Below are 25,833 nucleotides of genomic sequence, written 5' to 3'. Positions count from 1 at the left end.
AGGATCTCCCCTTGTCCGGCTGGCCATGAAGGGGGCGTGAGGGCCAAGGGACAAGCAGCTGGTTGCTGCAGCCAGGCGTGTGACAAATGGACGACTGGCTGAAGGGGTGTGCTCTGCCATGCAGGACAGTGGGGTTCCTGCAGGGGTGAAGGAAGCAAGGAAAGAAAGGTCATGACATTCATCATATTTGGCCTCTGCAAACCTCCACAAGCATGACAGTAGAAAAGAAATATTCATGGTGCTCTTGTTCCTGCAACTGACATCATCAAATGGGGAGAGATCTCTCCCACCTCTAGACAAAGAGAGAGACACCAAGTCAAGAACCACGGGAAGAGACGGACTGACTGCCACGGAAGTGGGACACAGGCCACTCTCTTCCAGCTACATGGAGCTTTCAGGGGCACATCTTCCTGTAATAACATGAAGAAACAGGCAGTTTTATAGAAACACAACACAGGTTTCTATTTTAATGAGAAAATAATTATATACTTGCATTGTAGGCCTCACAGTCACTATAAAACAGAAGCAGGATAACATTTAAGTGGTTAACATACAGAAAGCCAGGTATTGTTGAAACTGGTTGGTAAGTCATGACAAAGATGCTGCCTTTTGATTGCCAAACATGTCAATACTACTCTATTTTCCCTCAAAAATGTCAGTACAGAGCAAGATGAAGCCCAAATCAGCAGCTTTAAAAACAAATTGTTCAGAAAACCAGCACTGTAACCTCAAACCCATTATCATCACAAATGCTAATGCTTAACTATTTTTCAATACACAGTTTCATTAAAACCAGTCTTTGCCACGGGAAAGGATCTGAGCATTTCTTTTGTGGAGACAAAGTTAACTCTGCAATAGTGCTCTTTTGTTGCATTTGATATAATCATATATAGATAGATATGTATTACTGCCGTATACTTATAAACACCTAAGCTTGGTAGCATGCAAATGAAATAACAGAGGCAAGTAAACTGCATCTCACTCTTGTTACCACAGCACTAAATGTGCTGCTGACTATAAGTGTCCATAATTTCTGGAAGAGAAAAACTGCTGGGTGAAAACTCTGCCTGTCCTGGACTGAAATATTTTTGTTGCAGGGGCTGAAAGCAAATGTTTCTATCACAGAGAACAAAGCATGAAAAGATGTCTTATGATAGGTGATTATTGTCACTGGCTTCCAGTGAGAAAGCTGGAGGGAAAAACAAACGTACATACTAAAGAAAATAAAGATGCAAGTTCCTGGGAAGGTAGTCCAGGGCTGACCCAGCTTTCAGGAGCAAATACTGGGGTAATAAAAATCTGATTAATGCAAGACCACCACATGAGAGAGGCCATCTCCTCTTCTGAGAAAACTATATTTTCTCCCTTAAGCTCTCCCCAAAGGCCAGGAATCCTCTTGACACAGGTGTGTGGAGCTCACATCTGCAGCTATGTGACATATGGTCTCACCAGTGCTGCACTGGTGCTGGTGCTTTTCCTACAGCTGTGTGGTAACAACCTGCCTTGAGACAGGAATTACCCTTGATTCACCCTTGACTGCCATGCCTGAAAAACAGGTCCACTTCATTAGATACATAACTCCTTCACAGGCATGTAAGTAACCTCCCCATGGTGGCTCTCCTTGAGGTAAACTCGCTGCCCTCATCACAGTGAATTCTCGGTTCAGCAGGTTTTCTTCAGTTCAGTAGCACTTACAGACTTTCCAGCACTTTCCAGAAATGGAAAGAACTGAGTCAATCTAAATGTATTTACTACAGTTCCCTGAAAGTAAGCCTGAAAATTATAAGTGTCCATGGACAGAAATCACAAGCTGGAGGAACTGAAGGGTGGTGGTAGTGGTGAATAATTTGGTTGCAAGCTCTGTGTTTATTTAAAAAAAGCACCACAAGTATGTTCACAGTATTGGTACTCATTTTAAATGATCTCACTGTTTCAGGATAAAACAGCACAGAAGGTCATGAAACCAAGGAATGGCTTAGAGAGGACACAGTATTGTGGCTGATGACTTTTTAGAAGTTATTGAAATAATAATTGATTATAAAAAAAGAAAAAATATTTTTTAGAGAAAAAAGGTTTGGTGTCTTTTTTCCCCATCACCTCCCAAATTTTTTGGTTTCTAGTCCAGAAATTATGGTTCCCAGTTGTAAAATATTCCTATTGTATTGCTTGGTGATAAGAAGGAGTAAACCCGCAGCCTCTATACTACATACAAATACGAAGCACAAGAATAAATACCACATTTCTTTTCCTAATCGTCAGCTTACAAAACTGGTCAATACTTTGCAATTGTGACTCATGCAAATACCATGTTGGGTCAAATTTTAATATCACAAATACTGCATTAACTCAGTGCCTTATTTTTATATCCCCTTTCGGAAAAAAAAAAAAAAATAGCACTCACCCCTATAGCTGGTAAACAGCTGTGGAGAAAATAATCAGTACACGCACTGCCATACACTTTGTGGTATGCCAGCCCCATGCACTCCCCCACACACTCCCCCACACATTCACACACACACACACACACACACACACACACACACACACACACACACAAACACATCCACACTAATCCTTCACTGCTGATCCCAAGCCTAAGCAATAACTAAAGGCTCTATGGTTTGCTTGTAGCACTGAAAACACTGGCTGAACAGCTAAAATAATATTTTCTTCCCTTGTCTGCTCTTCCTTGCTCATTCCTTCTAATTCATTTTGCCCTTTAGCTTTTTTGTTGCCTGGAAACGTGAAGACTTCCACAAAGCACTCTACTTCAAAGGCTTTTTAAGTTGTATAAATATAGTTGAAGACATAACTCTCTTTCTTCTTTATTTCATACCTCTTTCTAGGCCAGAGTCTGGCTTAGTTCATTTATTGCCTCATTTAAAAATTAAATGTCCTTTATTTGTATCCCTTTCCCACTACCTTTCTACTTCAAATTATCCATCTTCAAAGATTTTACACATATGCCATTCTTTCCCACCCCACCATCAAAAAATAGTTGTCATCCGCTAAATACAGATTTTCTACTTAGAAACTTTGTTGCGTAAATATGCTCTGAGAACCTGGAGTTCAGGTGATATTGCAAGCATATAGGATCCTAAAGCTAAGGTAATCCATTTGGCTTAGCTCTCATCCCCATCTATTCCACTCCTAAATTGTGATGGCTTGTGTTTGCAACACAAGGATTGTTTGACTGAGTTTGCTGGATTGTACTTTTGCAGTAACTGCCTCCCTGTTTGTTGGGTTTTTCTTGTTTTAAACAGATAAATTACTAGAAAGGGGAGCAGAACCCCCCCCCTGCCAAAAACAACCAACCCAATCCCAAACCCAACCCTTCAGTCTCCTCAAAGAAACAGAACAGAGGGCAGTATCTTTGTGTGCTGGATAAGAGTATGCCGGATTAATGCTGACGGTCTTGCGCAGCAGCTGTGGGAGGCGAAGGAACTGCAGGAGGTTCTGACAGGAGCTGCTGGGTGGACCCTGGTCCTGGGGGCAAGCAGGGCTGGCAATTCAGTCAGCGAGAAATACAGGTGTGAGCCCTGGCTGCAGACTCCTCCACGAATGACTTCCTGACACATGCCTGCAGCCTATCTGGTCCATGGGCGCAATCACCTCTTGTGCCCACCCCCAAGGGCTCCCACCCCCTGCACCCTCTCCATTGCATTATTTCAGAGGGGAGATGGAGGGAAGAAGAAGGGGCTGTTTTCTAGGTGTGTTTTTTCCTGTAGTTTTAGGATTGCCAGGAGCTGGATCATTTCTGTGTCTATGTGCATCGAGTTTGTTGTGTTTTTAATAAATATTGGACTAAAATGCTGCTGCTTTCATGGTGGGTTTTTGTGTTTGCTTTTTTTTTTTTTCCTTTCTTCCTTTCTCTTTTTTTTTGGTTCTGGCATGCCTGGCTGCTGTCTTCACACTGCAGTGTGGTTACTCGTCCTCCTCTCGGTTGGCATAAATGCCAGCTTCCCAGCGCAACGCCAGAGCGCTCTTCCTGCGGTTCACCCTGGTTGCCTCGAGGACCTGGTCAGGAGAGAAAAGGAAAGCACAGGATGTCACTCAGCTGGATCTGCCCTCAGGGTGTCCCACACTCTGTGCACCCAGGCAGGCAGAGACCAGCCAGGTGGGCAGGGGCCAGCCAGGCCAGCCCGCCCCACAGGGTTCCAGTGGCACACCCTGTGCAGAAAAGGAAGACATGCAATGGAAGCACTTGCTGGTGTGGAAGTGGGGGGATGGCACACAGGAGCAAAGCCATACCACAGGAGGACAGAAGTGATAGGAGTTGTCTGGCAGCATCCAGCTCTCTGCAAGGGAGCCCCAGCTGATCTCTACCAGCACAGCTGCACTTGCCCTGTCCAGGTCTTGGCCCTCTCCCCAGCGCCAAGTTTAGTTTAGTTTCAAACTAAAACTGCACATCTTCAGTATCAGGAGCAACCAGCAACCAGCAACCATCCTGCAGCTTTGTCCAGAGGCTGCTCCAGAGCTGCAGATGAGGCCCAGGAAGCGGACAGCCACCCATTTCAGCACATCACCCTCTCAGGCAGGACTAGGCAGTGCCTGCCCCCAGCCCCTGCCCTGGCCCCTTCTGGTGGTCGTGGGGCTGCAGCTACAGCACACTGTGATCCAAGTGTTCCTGGAGTGAAAAATCACTCCACGCACATGGGAAAGCAGATTTACATGAGGAAGGCCTACAAAGCCTGGTACAAGATGGGCCCGATACATTTATATGTATTTCATATACACACATCATACACACAAGGTATATGCACACATTGTGTATCTATTTGTACATATGCACACACATGAACAATTAAATAAAAATATAAGATACAGTTTTGACACGTGTTTTGAGAAAATCAAAGAGAAAACAAGACAACACTAAAAGGCATAATTGTGATGTGTCTGAGGTACTCCTCAGCAAACAATGCATGGCTGTGGGTCTTTTCCACAGGGTAGAATGAGATATAAAGGGGCCTGGAGCCTTCTTACAGAAGCACATGGCAATGTTATTTTCTGACCAACACTGAATAACAGCTCCATAATGAAACTACAGAGCCAGCAATGTCAATTGCCCTCAGTGTGCTTCAACCATCCCTCCCAAAGAAGCAAACTGTGGAAGCTTTTTATGTCAGTTAAAAAAAATCCCACAACAAATACATGACTTTTCACCTAAGCAATGAAGGCCATCCATCATCCCTAATGCTTCCTGCAAGCTGCTCTGCACACTCCCTGACTGCAGAAGAGTAGATGACCTTTTGAGATAGGATGATGGTATGTTATTCTTCTGTGAAGAAAGTCACATGCAGTGAGGACATAAGCCTTAACTAGAACAAAAGTAAAAATAATTTAATACTAAAGAAATTCTTCTTCCCCCTTGTGACAAGCTGTGGTTGGAAGAGTACATACGTACTAGGCTGCTGTACAGGCAGTATCAGAAAATCAGCTATGAACTGCCAGCTGAAATTACAGGCCACCATAACTTTGCAGGAATGAGAATGCACTACTGCATTTATGCCATTTGTAACCCCTGAACCTTCATTCAGGAGCTGAAGATAGGATGGAGTTTGCCAGCATTAGTATTTCTTTGCCCTCTTAGTTTCTTTTGACTATGACTCTGAACAAGCCAAAGAACTAAAGACAAAATCTGGCCAACAATGACAAACTTTAACAAAAGCTCCATCTCAATGACCATGGCTACAAAGTTAGTCCAGTTCCACTAGCGGCACTGTGTTGTGAAATTTTGCCCAAAATCATGCCTCCTCTTTTTACAGAACAACCACCAGAAGGGCTGAGTGGCTTCTGTTTTTCCTAGAAGAGGGGCAAATGTATCCTGTATAGTGGGAAGGGAAGGGAAGGGAAGGGAAGGGGTCAGTAGGAAAAGATTGGTCTGAGACAGCCTGTAAGCTGTGTACTGAAGTTACTCCCACTGCAGAATGCCTAAACCAAGAAAAGACACCCCAACTGAACAATGGAGGAGCAAAACTGGGAGTGGGTATCAGTGCATCATTCAGCACAAATTTCAAACTAAAACTGCCACTGTGTTTTTAAATAAGGTCTGTGGAATTCGGCCTGCAAAATACGCCAGCTGAAAATAAAATGGATTTTACATAGTTTAGAACAGCCTGAAATCAGCAGCTTCTTTGCTGGACATCACACTATTGTGAGGGTCTCTGGTGACAGATTGCAAAAGTCAGGACACATGAACTTTGAAGATTCCTGCTTTGGATCAGTGAGTTTCTATTCGCCTTAAAAGATGGCAGTAGGGTTTCTTCCATTTATCCCCGGTCTGCACACCTGCCCCAAAGTTTGTCAGCTTCTACAAATGCCGCTGGCTTTCCAAGCAAAACTGTATCCAGATTCATATCAGAGGTACCATAGTGTGTGTGGACTTGTACCTTGCAGGAAAGCAAGTCTCGTTCAGTATTAACACAAAATGGTACAGAACATAAAGTAAAGATCCTTTTGAACAGTTATTCCAGAATTATTCTTCTAATCTATTGAAAAGAGTGTTTGACCTAAAACAACCCTTGTTTTTACAAGGCTGTGACAGTTTTAGACCCTCTGGAGGAAACAGTGGCATAATTATAGCATGCAACTGGAATGACTGAGTGGGGAATTGGGACACCTCAATGGAGCGTTGAAATCATGACCCAGGAAACTGCGTGCCTAAAAATAGCCAACTATCTCAATTTTAAAATAAATTTGGCCAGTATCAGGGCTGACTCTAGATCCGTAATGAGTGCAGCACCCCCAGGCCCTCCACAGCAAGTCAAAAATGCTATCTCAATGCTCCACAAGCACCCTCCTTGATAATGCCCTGGATCAGCTGAGTGGGTGTAGGCAGGGGCAGGCTCGGTGCTCAGGGTGTATGTCCTAAGGCAGCCAGAGCCATAACTGCACGCAGCAGGAAGATCATGAAACAGGTGCCTCACTTAAGCTTAGGCTTCTTCAGCCTGTGAACTATATCCTAATGAAAAAGCCACACCAGGGAAAGAAGCAACGTTATGTAAAATGTCTTATTTGGCAGAGGTGATTTGAATACCAACTGTGGTAGAAGAGGAACAACTTGGAGAGCAGAAGTAAGTGTGAGGGAAAGACAAAAGATATGTAGGGCTGTAAAAGCTGCTCTTCACCTCTCTGCAGAAAATGTCTTTCTGGATCTTGTGGTTGCAGCTCAAGGTCTCGCTAAGAATTGCAGAAGGTTCTTTCCATGAAGATTTAATTTATTTTTTGAGGATTGGGGGGGGGGGAGAGAATTTCAACCAGCTGCCACTTTTAGGTACTGTATGAATAATTTTTCTATCCATCCTAGAGAAGGAGAGTTTCTATCATCCTACTGAGTTTCCCATCATCAGATTTTACAAAAGCAGTACACAGCTTACAGCTTTAATAAGTGCTGTCTTACTAACAACAGTAGTAAGCAATATACATATATTCTTTACCCAGATAATATTTATCACAAATACTGAAATAGTGGCATTTTTTGAGTAATAATAAAACTGACTGCTATAGCGTACATGACAATTTTTGTTGAACATTAGTAAGAAAACTGATGTTTTGCTACTAATGGAAGTCAAACAGTCTTTCTGAGGTTTAATATTTAACTGATTCTTCCCATCTGAATCTGGAAGAACTAAAAGAAGAAAAGAAAACAGAAAATGCAAAGGTCTGCATGTCTAAAATCTGTGAGTACTACGTGGTAAAGTTGTTGCAGAAATCACATTCATGGAGCACAGTGTGCTTAAAGAGATGGAAGCACAAATGCAGAGAAGAGGCTGCCTGCTCCTGCAGATGTGAGTGTTCCTGCTCAGGAATGATAAATGAAATGCTTTAAATAAAACTGGAACTATTTTCTTTACTGTACCCACTTAATGCTGTTTACTGCTACTAAACACAGTGAGGAGCTGGCTATCTGAGATTAAAGTTTGTTTACTTGAAACAAGACAGTGGCAGTATTAAATTACTGGTTCTCAGTATTAAAACATTAACTGTGTGCCCCATGACATCAAATCTAGTATGTTGATCTTCTATTTAGTAACACAAAAAATTTCAGCAGTAGCCTTTAATGTTGTATAAATGTGACCTTCCTGCAGTTACCTGCTACAGCATGATTGGTATTAAGGAAAATCAAGCTAATGTGCTGTACATTTGAATGCATGTATAGCTGTAAGGCCAAAAGCAGAGGGTTTTGAGGATAAAAATATCCTACATAAGGGTCCCTTAGGTCTCTAAAAAGCAGTGGGATGTGCTAGTACGGGCTGCAGGAATCTGGGGGAGATGCAATACATCACCCTAATGAGCAGGATGTAGCTGCTGTGGTATCTGAACTTCAGCACTCAGTGCCCTGCTGGGGGGCTGTGTTCTGCTTTCCAGAGTGGAGCTGTCAGGATGACTGCATGGATGCCCCTGCTCCTAAGCCAGTGCAAGCACAGCTGGCACAGCTACAAACTGAGCCACCTGCCTGCACCAGAGTGTATTTTGGAAGGCTCTGGTGAACAGGAGACACAGGTCAGCAGTGGGGTTAGCAGAGACTAGGAGCATATATGTCTTGAGTCTTACTGTTGCTTCTGAAACAACCTGCTTAGCTTCAGCTAAAGACTTCCAGTGAGAATCACATGGTTTCTTCAGTCTGAGGGTGGATGCTGGGGAATAGCCAGAGAACATACTTTCACCTGCATGAGGAATTGCTGTGTCCTACAGTCTTTTTTATTTCTAGCCCCTTTCTCATTCATACACACTCTTTTCCAGCTCCTTACTCTTCGTATCATTACCATAACACAAGGTGGACACAAAACTCTGCCCAGCAGAAGACCCTGGCCTGTGAAAACTACGCCTGAACTTCTGCCTCTCAAACAACATTGAACACTGATCACTACTTGCTGTTCACAAATCTTGACTTAGATTATTGTGCATATATTATGGAGGAGAAAAGGCACAACCTCTATTTAAAACCAGGACTCTGAAAGCACACTGCTCTTACACTGATTTAACTATCTATAAATACACAAAGATCAATCACTGGCTTGTATCAGTGTGATAAAACCCACTCTAAATTATTTAATGAATAGGAAATGGCATAGACTTGCTTTGCTTTACTGTCCAGGTCAGAAAATGTTCATGTACTTGTCTTGAGGTAGCTGATGTGGTCAAATATATTATGGAATAGGAAAAAAATTGAAGGTTCAGGTTTATAAAAAAGTGCTGATGTTGGACAAATGAGTATCAGTCATTACCACAATCACAGAGGAAATTACAGGCATTTGAAATATACATATTAGTGAGCACCTCATTAACGAACATTGCAGAAACAACTACCTGCTCTTAAAATTAAGTCCTTTGGCAAAGTCCAGTTTTGTGGGTATAAGGACTGTGTCAATTACTACTTTGCTGAAATACTGAATGTCACCATAAATACCCTTTATTTGGCAGATTTGGGTTTATTCCACCCTCAGACAAACACTGATGCTAAGTTGTGGGACTGTGATCAATCGTCACATCACAACAGACAGGGACACAATATGAAAGGTTCACAATATGAAAGAGACTGAGGCCATGCACTCAGATCTGACTATCACAGAGGAAAGGATGGTGCGCAGATTTCTTTATAAAATACTAGAGATTTTGATAGTATTAAATACATTGTAATCAGAGACAAAGGAAAGCTATGGGAGTTTAATGCAGCATCTGAAGATGCTTGGATCCCAGGTTTAGCTTTGCCAGCTAATTGGTGAAAGGGATTAAGGGGAAGTTCTCATTTCTCACCTCAGGAATGCTCCAGTCCCAGGCAACAGCTCCCATCCCTTTAATTACAACCCCTCCCATGGCAAAAATTGTAACTAGAATCCAAGGGTTAGAAAACCAGCCACACAAATATCTGCTGATGAGAGATACAAGGGAATATCACACACACACACATTTTTTTATGTGAAATGGCACTGACACACACTATGAAAATGACAACTGCAGCAACATGCACTTGGAATCACCATGCAAGAAGAAGCAAAAGTAAACAAGCACTTGAAAAGTACCTCAGAAGTAACCTTGCTAGACAGTAATTTACAGGTGTACTGGTAGAAAGGGAAAAGACCAGCATTAGTACATTGAACAAGCATGTTATAACTAGGAAACAAGAACAAATTACAGATATTCCAAGAACTGGCACATTCACAGTATAAAACTTCAAGCAACTTAGTGTCATAAAAAATAAAAAGTAAAGATTAGCCGGTTTGGTGTTTTTTTAATGACGTTGCTTGGCCAGTCTCACTCTTGTTTACCATCAGTGCTTGACCCATTTCCTTGCTGCTGCTTTTTCCCTTTCACTCATCTGCTGAACCTGTACTGCAACACATGCTCTGGAAGAAACTGCCCCCCCTTCCTGAGCAGCACAGCTCTTCCAAGATGCGCTTGACTTGCCCTCTTTTTCTGAAAGGCATAACCCACAAGCCTCGACCAGAGAGGCCACGTTGTAGGGCTAAAGTCACTGAAGCCAGACATTAAACAGTAGGTGGTGATGCCTGAAGGAGAAACTACAGAGGGTAAATGCCCTACTGAAACCACCCTCCTTTTGTTGTGTCTTACACAGGGCGAAAGTGGATCTCCGTACATCAGTACTACTGGGGTGCTCAGCATGAAAGGGAGTTCCCATGGACATGAAACCTTCCTACAAATCTCTCCGTTCAGGAGACCATGGCTGCTGTGCCAGGCACTGACTGCTTCCAGTACTTGAGGAGTCTCTGGTTCTCACTCACAATGAGCAATGCTCACATTCAGCTCTCAGGACATAACACTCCAAGGAGCAGCTGTCTGTCTGGCTGTCAGTTATGCTCCTTCTCCTGCTGTATTTAATGTATTTTTTTAAATAGTGCAGTGATTGGCTATTTTGTTTCTTTAGTTACAGAAACGCTTTTTTCCTGAGAACACTGTTCAAATGCTCTCTGCTGACAAATTAAAGCTATTTGTTTTTGAAATAAATAGTTGCTTAGCCTGGACTGTAAAATATTCACTCAAACTGACAGTGGTACAAGTGCAGCACTTCTTATTAAAATTATCTTTCCCTTGTCAATGGCAGAGTTGTTTACCAAAGGAGAGCGGAAAAACCCAGGGAAAAGAAACAGAACACTCCTGCTGATGTCAGGAAGTTCTCCCTGGGCTCTGCAGGACACAGACCTCTAAGAAGACTTTGGGTGGGCAACAGCAAAAAAAAATCATCTTTGGCTTTATGCAGTGGGCTTACAGAAGAGGAGAATGACAACAAACCTCAGCACTGTGGGACACTGGTGTGCACTGGGACTTTGCAAATTCACTGGAGCCTTGAAAATTAAAGCCAGAAAATGACAGGCTGTCTGAGTGGCACCAATGCTATGGCTGTGCATCTTTGGGTTGTCAGTGGCTGGGCAGCTTTAGCAGCAGTGCAGAGCTGAGATGGCACCCAGAGCACACCTCTGTGGTCAGATACTGCCCAGACCACTGACCAAGCACGCTGGACAGGACATCACACCAAACTGTCGGAGAGACAACCGTGGCCAGTCTACCTTCCAGGGAGCACGTGTGCAGCTCTGCAAGCACTTGAGGAACTGTGCTCAGGTAAATAAATGAGCAGGACCTAAGATTCCTGCCACAAGCTACCACTTCAGGGGCTGAGCAGGCCACCTTCACTCTTCACAGGGGCAGAGGGTGAGTATAAGCTGAGTGCCACTCCATTGGCAGAGCAGCTGCTCCGAAGTTTGCAGCCACCAGGCTGATGGTCTCAGTGTGGGGCTCCAGTGCTGGTTTGCACAGTGGGTGTTTTATACCCAACTCTTTTTAATGCTCCCCTCAGCTTCTGTAAAGGTCACAAGAGTTGCCCTGAAAGCCTTCAGGGACAGATGCTCTGGGGAGATGCCAGGAAACAGCACTCACCAGAGCAGGTGAGACCACCCCATTTCACTGGGTGCTTTGGAGAAGGAGAGGAAACCAGAGAGTGCCTCCTTCCTAAGATGTGGTCCCCAGATGCCACAGCCAGAACGACCCATGCTCCTGTGCACAAGCTGAAGTACCTCCTGTGTAGAAGTCTGATGGACAATGAAACCTTGTTTTTCAGTGGCCTCAGTAGAATATGAGACCAGAAATTTTCTGGTGTGCACTGAAAACAAATCTATCTACATTTTTAGTTAGTCAGCAAAAGGGCAACAGGACCCCTCCATTCCAGTCCATTCCTTCTAATTTTTATTGTCTTTTATTATTGTGCAATATTCACAAATAGCGATTAGAAGCTGCTGCACTAGTGCAGTATTCGTGTTACAAACCTTGACTTACATCTATACCCCTAACAGGAACCTGCCTTTAGTGAACATTACTAGAAGGCAGTTTGTTTGGAGCATCCTTGGCAGTAGGGTCATTGTTCAGACATCTTCGGAAAATGTCTGGAGGATTTTGGCTGCTTCAGCAAACACTGTGTCCATTTAAGGAGTCTGACACTGAACTTGTATCTTACTATTTTCTGCACTCATTGCACAGTAATAATGACTGTGAATAAGAAACAGTTAATGCTCTCTTAGGAAAAAAGGATTTGCCTGAATTTTGATACTTCCAGTTACAAAATCTGCAGCTCTTCTTATTAGCATCTCTAATAAGGAACATCTTAATTCAGATAAAACTCTACTACTGCTCGTGTGGAAGGAAGACAACAAATCCAGCAACAACATGCCGGCTGTGCAAGGATCCAAGTGAACTTCTGAGACTCTCCCAGTCTAGTTCCATGACTGGTGGTTTCTGGGGAAGTTATCAACTTACACTGAAGACTGAGCACACTTGGATAGGACTTTGGAGGTGGAGGGCAGGGGGTGGTCTACAAACACAGGTGTGAATACATACTTGATCCACAAATTTTGATGTGCCACTGAAATAACCCATTGCAGTATCTTGGTGATGTGTGAATTAACAAAATCTGCCAATTACAGGGCAGCTACACACTGCTCTTATTATTAGTTAACATAATTAACAAAAATTAAACGTAATATGAGTTGCCTTTAATATTTGCAGTGACACACTCTTCCTCTTCACTGGCCTGCATCCTTCCATTTTGAACACCTGCCCCTTGCAATGTGTTAAAATCCTTACCCACTTGCAAGGTGACCTGATCAGATTCTGGTAAAATAACCTTTTTCAGTGTCTGTTGGTTCCTGCAAGTCATGGTCTCTATCACAGCAAAAAGGGAGGAGGATAATTGCGCTTACCGCACTGTCGTCCATCCTTTCCCGTCTCTTGGTCTTGTGCGTTTCATAATCCTCCATGAGGGTCTGCATCAGGTTCTTGGGTCGCTGGGCTCCTGCAGACTCCTCGGGTGGAGGGTCCAGCTGTGAGGCAGGGCCTTCTGTGGTGGGGGATGGAGGAGGCTTGATCTTCTCTATCTTCCCTGCAATGACATGAAAAAGAATGACCCTTTCTAAGCTGAAGACTCACAAATTGTTTACCAAAGAAGACAGCTGGAGAAGCATTTTCAGCAGATTTTGAATGAAGAACCAGTTTGGAATGAAGTCTATGAAACAATCTCGTAAATCAGGATGGTCATGGACATTAAAAAAAATTCTCCCCTCTTCCTGTAACCCACTACACCAAAACCCTACAAAATCTTTTTACAAAACCACCATTTACAAAAGTACCTGCTTGAAATACCCCCGTTTCCTCCTACAGGATAGATTTCTGTGATTTGGAAATGTTTGTCAGATTCTGGAAAACCACAAGATGATGTTTTTCTCGCTCAGCCAATGCAACACAGGGACCACGCATGAGACATCCAAAAAAGGTGTCTTTTAAAACACAGCTGCCTGCTCTTTTTCCAGTGCTTTTTATCTGCTTTGTAAGCAAGAAAGGCTTTGGGTTGATTGCCAGCACTGCTCTTCCCTGCAGCAGTTTCCTGCAGGTTGCACAGAATGCTCCTGTGGCAGAGTAGGATCAGTAGGAACTCTGTCCTATAAACTCTCGGTTCAGATAGGGCCTTTGAGCTCCCTCCTGGTTGAAGGAAAGCCAAAGAGAACTCCTTTTGCTCTCTGTCTGAATCCATTGCACGCCATGGAAGGTCACTGTTTTGAGCACAGTGACCCCAAAGACAGGTAAAAGGACAAGTGACCGGTGCTGCAACCTGCAGGAGGGCTCACAAGCAGACAATTCTTTGGGAAGGACAGCCAGCCTTTCTCATCACCAAGCAGTGACCTGGGGTGAACCACTCACCCTGTCCTGCTGGGAAGAATGAGGATGACTGTAGATGTCATGGGAATGATATGTGGGGGTTCTCAGCTGTGACAGGAGAAAGAAATGCTGAACCAAAATCACATTGCCTTTTCCATCAGACCATTATCAACTCTTTGAAATAAGACACTTCAATGAATGTAAAAAAATTACCATGAAAAGAGAAAAATGCCCACTGCAAACTCCTTAAAAATAAATTAAATAATCAGAAGGATCATGTTGATTTTCAGGAAACTTGTTGCTAAAACAAATGAAAACCCTAGCTCGTCCTTCAAAAAGCGTCATGACAGTTGCAGCCACTAGAGAGCAGCCTTGAAATCTCCTGTAAAAATCAACACGATTTATTCTCGAAAGAAGTGAGCCAACACTGCAGAGGTATTTTTACGAGAACTCCCCTTTCCAGGGTTTTCCATTTCTGACAGTGTTGAAAAAAACAGTATGATTAGTTTCTCATTAATTTAAGCTTAATTCTAGCTTAGTTTAAGCTGGGAAGTGACAAGACTGGGAATCCATCCTCTTTATTACATCCTACCAGAGACTGAAGGGGGAGTTTCTATGAGCACAGGTTGTTCTCTGGGTTGCATCAGGACTTGCTCCACAGATAAACAGGAGTTATGCTGCCAAAGCAGAGACAACAGCAGGTCCTGAGCTGCCCAGCAGCACCCATGTGTGAGAGCTTAGACTGCTCAGCAGGAGGGACTTGAAACTACTGACACCCTGCCAATTAGGCCCAGTGGATAAAAAAGTGTGGTGAAAAGAAAAAGGTCTGATTAAGGGTCAGATATCTTGCTGATTAAGGACTTCTTCCTTACACCAGTAATTGCCTTGGATGGATTTACATAATCGGTGAAGAATGAGGCTTCTCAGATGTCTGCCCAACTTGTACCTCCTCCAGGGATGCATACACCACAGGATGCTCAAATCTACAGACAAGCCTAAAGGCTGAAAAGAGATCCTTCCACTCCCCTTCGCCTAGAAAGCAATGCAAATTGTAGGTTTTGGGCATTTCCATTTAAGAAAGGGGATATCTTCAAGCAGGACTGTTTGTCCTGGATGCAAGGCCCATTAATTTCCATTATCACAGATGAGAAAAGCATTAATACTGGAAGAGACCTTCAAGAAATCATTGACTCCAAGCTTTGTATTGCACACACACACACACAAACACACACATATATATATAATACATATATATTTATATATATACAATATATGTATACATATTATCCATATGTGTATTTATATAAAGGCTACAGCATCCCAAATCTACAAACACATGTTTACTTTTTACTTAGAAATGCTGTTGAAATTTTTTTAAGACATCTGCATAGCACAGAAAAATTTTCAAAATAAGACATTTCAGCAGGACAGACTGTTTTAGGAAACCAGTCTGTGCTGGACTCAGGATTGCCAAAGTACACCAAAAAAAAGATCCCTCTAGTAATACAGAGCCTCATTACCACTCCAGGTGAAACGTGGGCTTCTTTGCTCTTCCTGAGCACCAGGTGAGCAATGCAAATACATAAAACCACAAACAAGCAAACGGTAAATTAAGTGTGTCTCAAAGATTCTCTCACTTCATAGACATCCTCCAGTAGGGAGGGAGTAAGAAAGCAAAAGGCAAATGAACTGGGTTGGTATGCTGTTAAGGCACTCCAGGAAGTATTCTGGGGATGACTGATGAGCACTCCAGAGAAATCCTTGGAGAAAATTATTAACTTTCTTTTCTACAATGCCTATAAAGGGGTAAGGAAAGAGCATCCTCCCTGCTCTCGCCTTTTCCCAAAATTCTGATTTTAAAAGGGAGTTCATACATATGTATTATATCTGATCCTTATTCTGTACGTGCACACAAGGTATTAAAAATTTTGCAATGACTATGAAATATCTTGCCCAAAGTTTCTGCTTCTCTTCCAACTACACAAAAAGTATCCTCAGGCTATGGCTGAACCTGAGAAGCTTCCTAAACATAGGTATTTATTAGAGAAAAATTGAAGTAAAAAATGGTTTTGAGGCTGAAGTGGTTTCTCTGATAGAGGCTTAAACTCCACAGCTGCCACTCAGGGTAAGAAAGTAGAAGAAAGAAAAGAACAGCACATACACATCCATCACAGTTACCTACAATTTAGAGGTATCTGACTGCTTGCATGTCTAAGCTGCAACTTCCCCACTAGGCTTACACCACCCACTGAAATTCTCTCATTCAGTTCATCAGCTGAGGGCAACAGAAGATGGGTATGGTGGGCTTGTGCACGTGTTGGAGTGGCTGCACATCAGCACAATGTGCCTTATGCCTCACCTGGCAATACTTTAGTGACAAGCACCAAAAAGGCAGATGTGGCAGCTTCCCAAAGTATATTTCAGGCTTGGCTTCTCTGCTAGGTACTCCCCATCTCTCATCATGAGACAGCAGGTATTGACAAAGGGTTTGGCTCCAAATTAATAGCCTTCACTGAACCAAGACCTCCCCTGTAATGATTTTCACACCTCCTTTTGAGGAAGGGGATTACTCAGAGCCAGGCATTATAGGAACTTAGATACAAGTCCTTCATAGTCAAATTTCCTTCTAATAAAAGGAGTAACAAAAACCACAGGAATTACATCACCATGCTTATGCTGGATTCATCTCATGTCACACACTCATCATCCTGCTCAAATAAACTATCAGACAGTCCCAAATGCTCTGCCCAGGAGGGATGCTGTGCCACCTGCAGATTGTTGGAGGAAACCACTGTCTTGCTGTGTGGCTGCTTACACGATGCCAAGTGCAGCAGGAGCTGCAGCAAAACAATATAGGAAACGTTCAGATTTAAATAGGGCTCCAGAAATATTTTGGATCTATGGTGACTATCCGTACAGTAATATTCTGGCACTTCTTTGGCTTTCTTCAGTCTCATCATGCAGGAAACCCAACTTTTTTGGGAAAAATTCACATAGGTTCTTCATTTTCATGTTTCCAAGAGTGCCCTGGAGAAGAGTGTACACATTCCACTGAACTTACTCTGTGTCTCATCTCAATTCAGTGATCTGAGATGGGATAAAAGGCTGTTTCCAAGCAACAACAAACAATTTTAAAGGATAATTATTAGCAGTACAGAAGCTTATTATTAAGAGACCTTTTGGACTGTGCTGAATGATTGGCAGACAAACTGAGTTTTACCATCAGTTTTATGAAGTTGCATGTCAGGGTAAGTAAAGCCAGCCTGTTTACAATCTAAAGTAATTAGCAGTTATGCACATATACACCTACATGAACTGTGTTAATCTGCCACATTTCAGTTAAATTACAGTGCAGTTCACTGATGTCCCGTGTTGTGGTTTGTCTGTGTGTTACCTATGTCAGTATCCACCTGGTTCAAAGCAGTGAAGGGGAGCAGCAGTAATAAATAGTCAGGGAACACCAGGAATCCTAGAAAAGCTACTCTGCCCAGACCACCACCTGAATACAGCCTGATTGTTAGGCCATTGCTACTTAAGTTTATTATTATGCCTTCTCAAAAGAGTAAGTAAGCACTTCCACATGTAAGGATTAGAAACAGATTTTTCAAATTTATACTTGACCCCTTAATCCCTTTCTGCTGAGGTATCCTGATGTTAGTGCCAGTTCTTTCTTTGGAAAAGGCAATTTGCTGACAGAAATACCTCTGCTTTTTCTTGATTATAATTATTATCATCACTAGTAGAATTGTACTACTAATACTAATACTATTGTGAATAGTATTTTTCATTGTGAAACTAGAGATACATACTACAGTACCAGACATATTCTACAGCATATTCCTTACTGGGCCTGGCAGAAGCAGGTTTTCTTTTCTGGTCTATATGTCACCTCTGCTCTGTCTATTCTAACAGCGCAATGTTTGTGCCTCTGCTAAATTATATTTTGCCTTTTTTCAGGAATATTGAAAAGATCTTGTAACTATTAAGAGGGAAGTTGCTGCAATCTTGCAAGGGATTACATTACTCCACCCTATGTTTAAGGATGCCTGCAGGGGTTAACAGCAATACAGCTGGCTAAAGCGACAACAAGGAAGAGATGAACTGAGGTTTATACACCTTCCAATGCTAAGGGTCCTGCAGCTGAGAGCTATTCTGAGCACATCTGCTGTTCAGCAAGCACCAAAAGTAGAAGAACTAAGAAGAACTTTGCCAATGTTCTTTGCGGATTTTTTTGATCAATGATAGTCTTAAAACTGCCACATATTCATATTTTCCTAGAAATTATTTCTTTGCCTTGTCATCGGCTGCAAATTGCAGTAGCTTGAGTCATTGGCTAAGAGATCCCAATTTTCTTTCTCAAACATATGGCAGTTGGACATTTAAAGGAAACTGTCTGGAATGATTCATTATAAACAGAAGTTTATAATTTTCTCTAGAATGTAATTTATGACAAACATTTTTACAGACACAAAATAAATGCCTTGTGTGTAGAGAAAGCAGAAGTACGTTGTTTTCCCAGAAGCTCTGTTAAAAAAAGCATTAGTGTCAGCAGCCCATCCAACACCACTTCTGAGTAAAATACAATCATTATCTATCCCATTTTGAGCACTTTCAGCTACAGATGATGCTGGTTTTGAACACAGTCATGAGCACACCTTTATGAAACAAGTCTTCCTAACTGACGTCCGTAGTGCCCTGTATCTCATGTCTTGTCAGACATTTCTCAGAACACCTCAGATTGCAGAGGATCTTTATGAAAAATGCTGTACCAGAGGAGTTATAACAACAGCACTTCAAAGAAAAGACTGGTATTTGCTATATTTTTTTTCAAAAAATACATGTTAATATCATCCTCTTTGCAGAAGAAACTAAACTAAGTATTTATTCTTCATGTGCTCCATAAAACTCCAAGTTCACAATCATATTGAGTAATGGGTTAAATCTACATCTGATTCAAACTTACCATGACTTTCAAGAGAAAATTACTACCACTGGCTTGTATTTACACCAGTGGAAATAAAGACAGCATTTAAGTACTTTTGGTAGAATGAATACTTTTTCACAATGATCACTGTTAATAAATCTTACAGGCACTTGCAAAGCATATGCAGGTATATGCTTAATAAAAATCACTACATATAAATAAGCCTGGTGTGTGTTTCTGGGGTTTTTTAAATGTATTCTTTTCTGTATTAGATTTAGGAGGCATCAGTGCTTGACATTATTTCTTGAGAAGGGAAAGGAGGAGACAGATATGCTGTAACTGCTGTGAATGTCAGTAAAAGAAACCAGAAACTGACTGGTCAAGATGACTTCCACTGAATCTATTGAACAACTTGTTTGTGTTGCTTGCTTAATTCAGTAGTGAATAACACCAGCTAAAATACATGGCAACTCATAGCTCTGGATATCATTTTACAAGATTCATCATTTTACAAAGCTCGTTAAGACCGAGACCTCAAAACAGAAAGCAGAACACACAGAAAAAGATATCTAATTCATACCCCAAAATCTGCACATCTCCACTAATTTTGCACTTCCCCTAATGACATGCAAGAGAACAGGAAACCTAGTAAGGATGACCTTGGATATTTGTCTTTCAAATAGCCACACAACTGTAAAAACTGCTGCTGTGCTTCCTTGAGATGATGCTAAATTTCAGTGGGTGGTCTGAGCAGCACTGCAATGGACATGTCATGCTACTATGTGGCATGGGTGAACACAGAATGGGGTTTAGTAAGGATGATCAGCATCTCTGCATGTATTTGTGAAAATCCAGAACCTTGCGCAGGTCTGCTCACAGCCAGAAAATTAAGCTGTCCCATGCAGTTTCCAGGCAGATGAAGTCATCTGCCCTCCCACCCTGTGGAAAACAATATTTTCATTTAAAAATTACATAAAACTAAACCATACCTGACCCTTCAGTCACATGTCACTTCTGCTCTGACACTTTGGGCTCTTACCTGGTGCAGTTTTGTAAGACACGGTTCTGGTGGGCATGGGTGGTGCACTCTTTGTAACAGGGCTCGGTGCCATTTGCAAACCCTGCCGCTGCCTCTTCAGCTCCTCTTCTCGTTCCTGGGCAGCTCTGATCTCTTCTTCGATCATCGACAAAGTCCGCTGTTTCCTCGACCGTAACTTGAAAGGGCCCACAGTCACCTCGGGCTCCTGTGTGGCCAGGATGGAGGCGGTGCTCCGAAGCTCTGCTGCCTCTGAATATTTGCTGAAATAGCTGACTTCATGCCTGTTTTCTTCCACAAGGAATGGCTGGCTGGCTGAATACATGGGTGACTGCTGCAAACTCTTCCCTTCCCTGAGTCCTATGTCTTCCTCTTTTGAAGTCTTTGGTATGGTGTCCCTTTTTTCTTGAACTGGTGAAGACACCTGGGGTGGCTCAAACGTTGGGTTCTGATGCTCCTTGGAGGCTGGAGCTGGCCCAGTGCTGGCTGGCTGCTCTTTGGCTGAGACCTCTTTCTCTGCTGGGATTTCTTCTTCCTTTGGGTTTCCTTTATCCACCTGCTCAGCTATGGCTTGTTGGATGGCATTTTGTACCAGCAGGCCAGCGTGGTAGTCCAGCTGGTCGTCCATCAGCATGGAGTCTGCCAAGGCAGAGGAAGGCGAATCACAGCCTGGGTCACTGAAAGACTTGGAGATGCCTTCAGCCCTGCACTCTGCAGGAGTTTCGGCCTGCGGGGTCTGTGGCAGAGAGAAATCTGCTAGAGAACTTTCCTGCAGGGCGCTCATGGTCTCATTGGAGGCACCACTGTCACTTATGTTATCCATGCTGAAGTCATTGGAAAGGGTCTCCAAGACGGTGGTGTCCTGAGACCTGACAGACAAGTCATCCAAACCAGAGTCAAGCTCCTCTGGCGGCGAAGAGGCACTGCCTGACTTTGGGAAGTGATCTAGAATTCCCTGTCCCTCATCCTTCACCATTGTGAAGACCGCCCTTGCACTCATGAATTCTCCATCCTCTGCCCACAGTTTTGAAGCTGGTCCAGCTCTGGGGCTATCACTGCAAGGTAGGTCTCTTGCTGTGTCAACTGTGGTAGCCTGAGTGCTTTTGTCATCTTCTGAGCTACAGGAGACTTTCTGTGCTTTGACAACCGCGGTGTTGTTACCCTCAAGCTGTCCAGCTTGCCCGCACACTGAAACGGGTCTCGTCACAGACGACATCGGCCTGTCCACATAAGGAGAATTGAGGCTTTTGTAGAAGGGTTTGACAGAGAACATTTTGGGTGTTACTGACCGCCTTGGTGGGGCCTGACCCTGAGATGGACCTGAATGCTCCATCAGCTGGAACTGCTTCCTGGCAGCTGAGAAGTCAATTTGCTCTGTGACAATATCTTCTTTCTTGACATTGACTGGCTCTGGGGATACAAAGGAGCAGCTGACCTGTTTGGGGGATGTTGGTGTTGCACCTTGCTGCTGCTGCTGCCTCTCCTTGCGCTCCTTGTACTTCTTGTGAGACTCCAGATGCTCTTCATCCAGTTGATCCTCCAGGGGCTTCTCCTGAGGAGGGTTCCACCATTTGGCAGCAATGTTGGGGTTTTTCTTGACAGCCTGGCTCTTAATGAGTTCCCTTCTTTCTTTTTCAAGTTCCATCATTTCTTCTGATGGTCTCACTTTGCGGACTCTGTATTTTTCCTTCTCTTCCTCATCTTCAAAGAGCTTTGAGGGCTTTTTATCTTCGTGGAAGGCTCGCAGTTCAAACTTTGCCTCTTTCTTAAGGGTTGTAAGAGTTGTTTCTCCATCCTTAGAGGATCTTCTAGAACTGTTTGAAGAAGTGGGACTTCCTGGCACCTTCAGACTCTCTCTAGTATCTTCTTTCAGACCACCCAAGGAATGGCCATTAGATTTCAGGTTCTCATCTGTTATATTAGCTTCACATGGCTCAACCTCCAAGGACACCTGCTTGTCTGCTACATTTTCTTCCCTTTCACTAGATACTGACTCTTTATTGACATTAGCAGATGCTCCTGAACCATCCATAATGGAGACTGCACTTGGTTCAGGGGAGGATGTCCCATTAAATGTACTGTCTGCAGCAGAATCGCAACAATTTGCCTCCAGCACTTCATCTAGGTATCTGATCTCTTTAGCAACTTCACTGTCCAGAGATTCATGCCTATCCCTAAGTCCATTTCGGCTGGAAGCAGGTGAAAAGAAGTGGGTCGGATTGTCTATGGGATGTGGTGAAGCCACTGTGGTGATGCTTTTATGTTCAGAAACTGGAACTTCAATTTCCATTTTCTCTTCCTTTGTAGCAAGCACAGTAGATGGCTCCAAGAAATTGGCACTGTTTTGGTCTCTGTTTTTTCTTAACCTGATGTCATCCTCAGGGATTCTGGAAGATTTCTAAAATAAAAGAGAGAGAAATTACAGTCTTAAAAAACGAACGCCTAATTTTTTTGCAGAGCAAACACCATCTGGAAAACAAATCTAGCACTTCTTAAAGTTGAGATTAAAGCATTCCCTCAAAGCATGGGAAAGCAAGGCAAGCCATTAATACAAAAAATAGGAAGTTACCTTACCATATGCTGGAAAAGGTACTAAAACAACAACAAACTTTCATTTAAGAATCTCCCACTTGCTTACCATCCTCACTTTGTCATTATCTCATGCCTGTGTCTTGGCCTGTGACTAGGAATAAACTTTGAATTTCTAAGTTAAAAGTAACTTGGCAGTTTAGATTCCTCAAAGATTTGCACATTCAGTACATAACACCTATCATCTTGGTACTCTAGAAATGTTTTCCACACCTAAAGGAAATCTCATAATGCTTCTACTGATGAAAAGTATTACTGCCTGTGCTTTTCAGAAACAGATGTGAATATGCTGAAAGAGTTGGTGACTCACACCAAGTCAGGAAAAATGATGTGGCAATGGTAAAGAATGTTCAATTCTCAATGCTCAATCCTGGTCATCAAACATAGAATAGAATTACATGGTGCTGGAAAAACATGGGGTTTTTCTCCATCCCACATGGAAACCCACACACAATTGCACTTGGGAAACAGGAAGCATCTGTAACTCTCATAGCATGAAGAACACCACAAAGAGCATGACAGGGACCACAGTATGGTCTGGTATCCTCCCTCCCACTTCTTTGATCTGTAGTGCAGATCTACTGGATTCATGTTTCTCCCTGATGTGTTGCCTCTGGTCACAAGGAGGTTATTGACATAAATACTATTTATGCTCCTCTACAGGCAAATTTTACTGGTCAAGCAGCTTAATGAACTTACTGAGACTAAAGTCTGAAGGAACTTCTGAGTAAGTTGGTAACATGTCAATTAAATTCTCAATAATTCTATACTGCTAAAAGGCAAAACCAATCCAAAACACCAAAAACAAAAGGGACATTTTAAACACGGTTCTTCAGAAAGCACTTGCTCTCTTTCCTAAATAATGTAAACCAAAAGTGATACATTATTCACTTTGACTCACCCTTTAAAACAGAAAGGTGGTACCTGAGCTCTCTGTCCTGCTTTCCATATGTGTTTCTATGTGTGAGGCATTGACTTCCAAAGCCAATGGCCTTGATCAAACCCCGTGAACTCAGTGGCCACCAACAAGAGCACCATTGTCAGGTAGTCACCCCTGCCTTGCTGTCCCTTACCCAGCATACACACACTGCAGCAGAAGATGATGAACAAGGAGCACAATGGCACTTACCAGTGACCTGAACAATCACATTGTCACCGGATTTATACAGGCAGTCAAATGCATTTGACACATGTTAAGGAATTACAGCCAGTCACCCAGAAGAGCTCTTTCTGGAAACACTCTGAAAGGCTCTCTGTCTAATTATGTAGTTGTACACAGCTGAAGACAATGCTGGCTTCAACCATTACATATTTTCTTCCTAATTGTGCTTAAACACCGGGAAAAAAAAAAATCTTTAAAACCAAACAACCTACTTTTGTCTACATATTTTACTTGACAAACTTCACACAGGTTTTACTTGCTTCACTTCACTTTCTGTTGAACTTAGAAATATTCCAGCTGAAGTTCATAGCAGTTCTCTTCTTAAAGCATATTGCATTTTTTCTCATTTAAATATCTAAATATGGTCAGTTTCTTTAGTCCTGTTTATGATATATTCAACAAATCAGATGCTCAAATACAAAGTATAAAAAGTGCTTACTTTGTAAAGTAGGCACAGATGGAATGAAAGAATCATAGATAAAGGCTTCTTTTACCCTGAAAAGGTATTGATCTTGATTTGCCGGAAAAGCTCCATGTACACAACAGGTATTCAGGTGACAGGATTTAAGACTACAATATATTTTTGATATTTGGGGTTACATCTTCCCTGCAAAAATGAGTATGGTGGCACCTAGAGCAGCATGTGCAAAGTCAAGGACTGATAGCTGTCCCCTTTTACACAAACCATGGGTATGCAATTGTGCTTCCACTTATATTTGCTCCTAATCTGAGAGATCAAAACCACTAGTGACATTGGTAGCTAACTATGTCCTCTGTAGCTTCAGAAAGGTATCTTGAATGGACAGAAAATCAGTTAATGAAAATATGCTCTCCTGCCACCCAAACACATCTCCCTGCAGAGCCAAGCCAGAGCAGAAGGGCTTCTTGCTCCTGTGCTTCTTGTACCCGCACTCCATGGAGCTGGAAATACACCTGATTGTCCCAGAGATTGCATTCACTAAAGCACGTCTGTTTCCACCACTGCTCTGTGTGAACCACTCCAGCTCACATCATATTTGGATATTCAAGTTCAGCAAGAGAACCGCAGGCGCTGTTTTTTGCCTAAAACTCGTAGCAAGTAAGAGCCCACACTCTCACCATAGCTGCAATCCATAATTCTCAATTAAGGCACATGCCTAATCAGTGCGTGCACTTGTGACAGCATGTCATTCTGGAAGTGCATGTGTCTATGCAATTAGTGTGGGACATGTAATTATGTAGCAAAACAGACAATTATGCACTAAAACCTATGAGAAAATACTGCTTCTTATTGGGGGAGCCTTTCTATGCTAGGGATTAGTAACTGAGCATGAAGAAGGCCTCCCAGCATAGCAGAGGAGCCAGTGAGAGTTGCTAGGAAATGATAAAATGACATTTAAAAGAACCACCCATTTTTTTCCTCAAAACATTCTGCCAGAACCTGGGGACAACTTTGTGAGGTTGTGGCAATGAAAATTATACTCCAGACACTCCTGCGAGGAGCAGAAATCAATCTACTGATGAATTACTTGAAGAAGAGAACTGAAATATCTAAGGACAGAAGCAGATGGCAAAACAAAGCTTTTCAAGACAGTCCAGGCCACATCACCTGGCCAGGTCAACTGAATGGGTGCAGGAAAATGGCAAATGTTGAGATGAACCACCATGGATGGGAGGCAGTTTGGAGGAGGGGGGCAGTGGGATACATACAGACCCCCACACCTCAGCTGTTTGGTGGAAGGAGGTGAGCTTTCCAGGGGGCTGCTTTTTCTACTCCTTGATAAGCCTGCACCAGCAGCTTTGTATTTGCCACCTACAGGTAGAAGACTTTTAAAGGCCTGCACCATTACAAAGACGTGAATGGGTAAAGGGCTGCATTCAAACCTAATTGTAGTCAGTCATATGGCATTCACAGTGATGCCCTTGAACTACTCATCTAGACCCAGATTTTCCAGAAGTTGCTGTTACATTTACACAGCCTCT

General features: G+C 42.8%; 1 protein-coding gene across 4 annotated transcripts in view; it reads right to left on the bottom strand.

The window, feature by feature from the left end:
• Nucleotides 1-436: 436 nt before the first annotated feature.
• PALM2AKAP2 (PALM2 and AKAP2 fusion) overlaps nucleotides 437-25,833 on the bottom strand; it is a 269,103-nt gene continuing 243,706 nt past the window's right edge. For 3 of the 4 annotated variants that reach the window (XM_039733218.1, XM_039733220.1, XM_039733219.1), the window contains 4 exons: nucleotides 20,124-22,518; nucleotides 13,209-13,387; nucleotides 10,023-10,061; nucleotides 3,918-4,017 (listed from right to left, as the gene is read on the bottom strand). In XM_039733218.1, the coding sequence (XP_039589152.1) occupies nucleotides 3,925-4,017; nucleotides 10,023-10,061; nucleotides 13,209-13,387; nucleotides 20,124-22,518 (2,706 nt within the window). In that variant the 3' untranslated portion in view covers nucleotides 3,918-3,924. Of the gene's footprint in view, nucleotides 4,018-10,022; nucleotides 10,062-13,208; nucleotides 13,388-20,123; nucleotides 22,519-25,833 lie in introns of all 4 variants that reach the window. The other variant, XM_039733217.1, reaches the window with a different exon arrangement.

This window comes from Passer montanus, unplaced genomic scaffold, assembly GCF_014805655.1.
Source record: "Passer montanus isolate IOZ18808 unplaced genomic scaffold, ASM1480565v1 scaffold85, whole genome shotgun sequence".
Taxonomy (NCBI): Eukaryota; Metazoa; Chordata; class Aves; order Passeriformes; family Passeridae; genus Passer; species Passer montanus.
The sequence above is the reverse complement of the archived record's forward strand: the minus strand, read 5'-3'. Positions and strand labels throughout refer to the sequence as shown.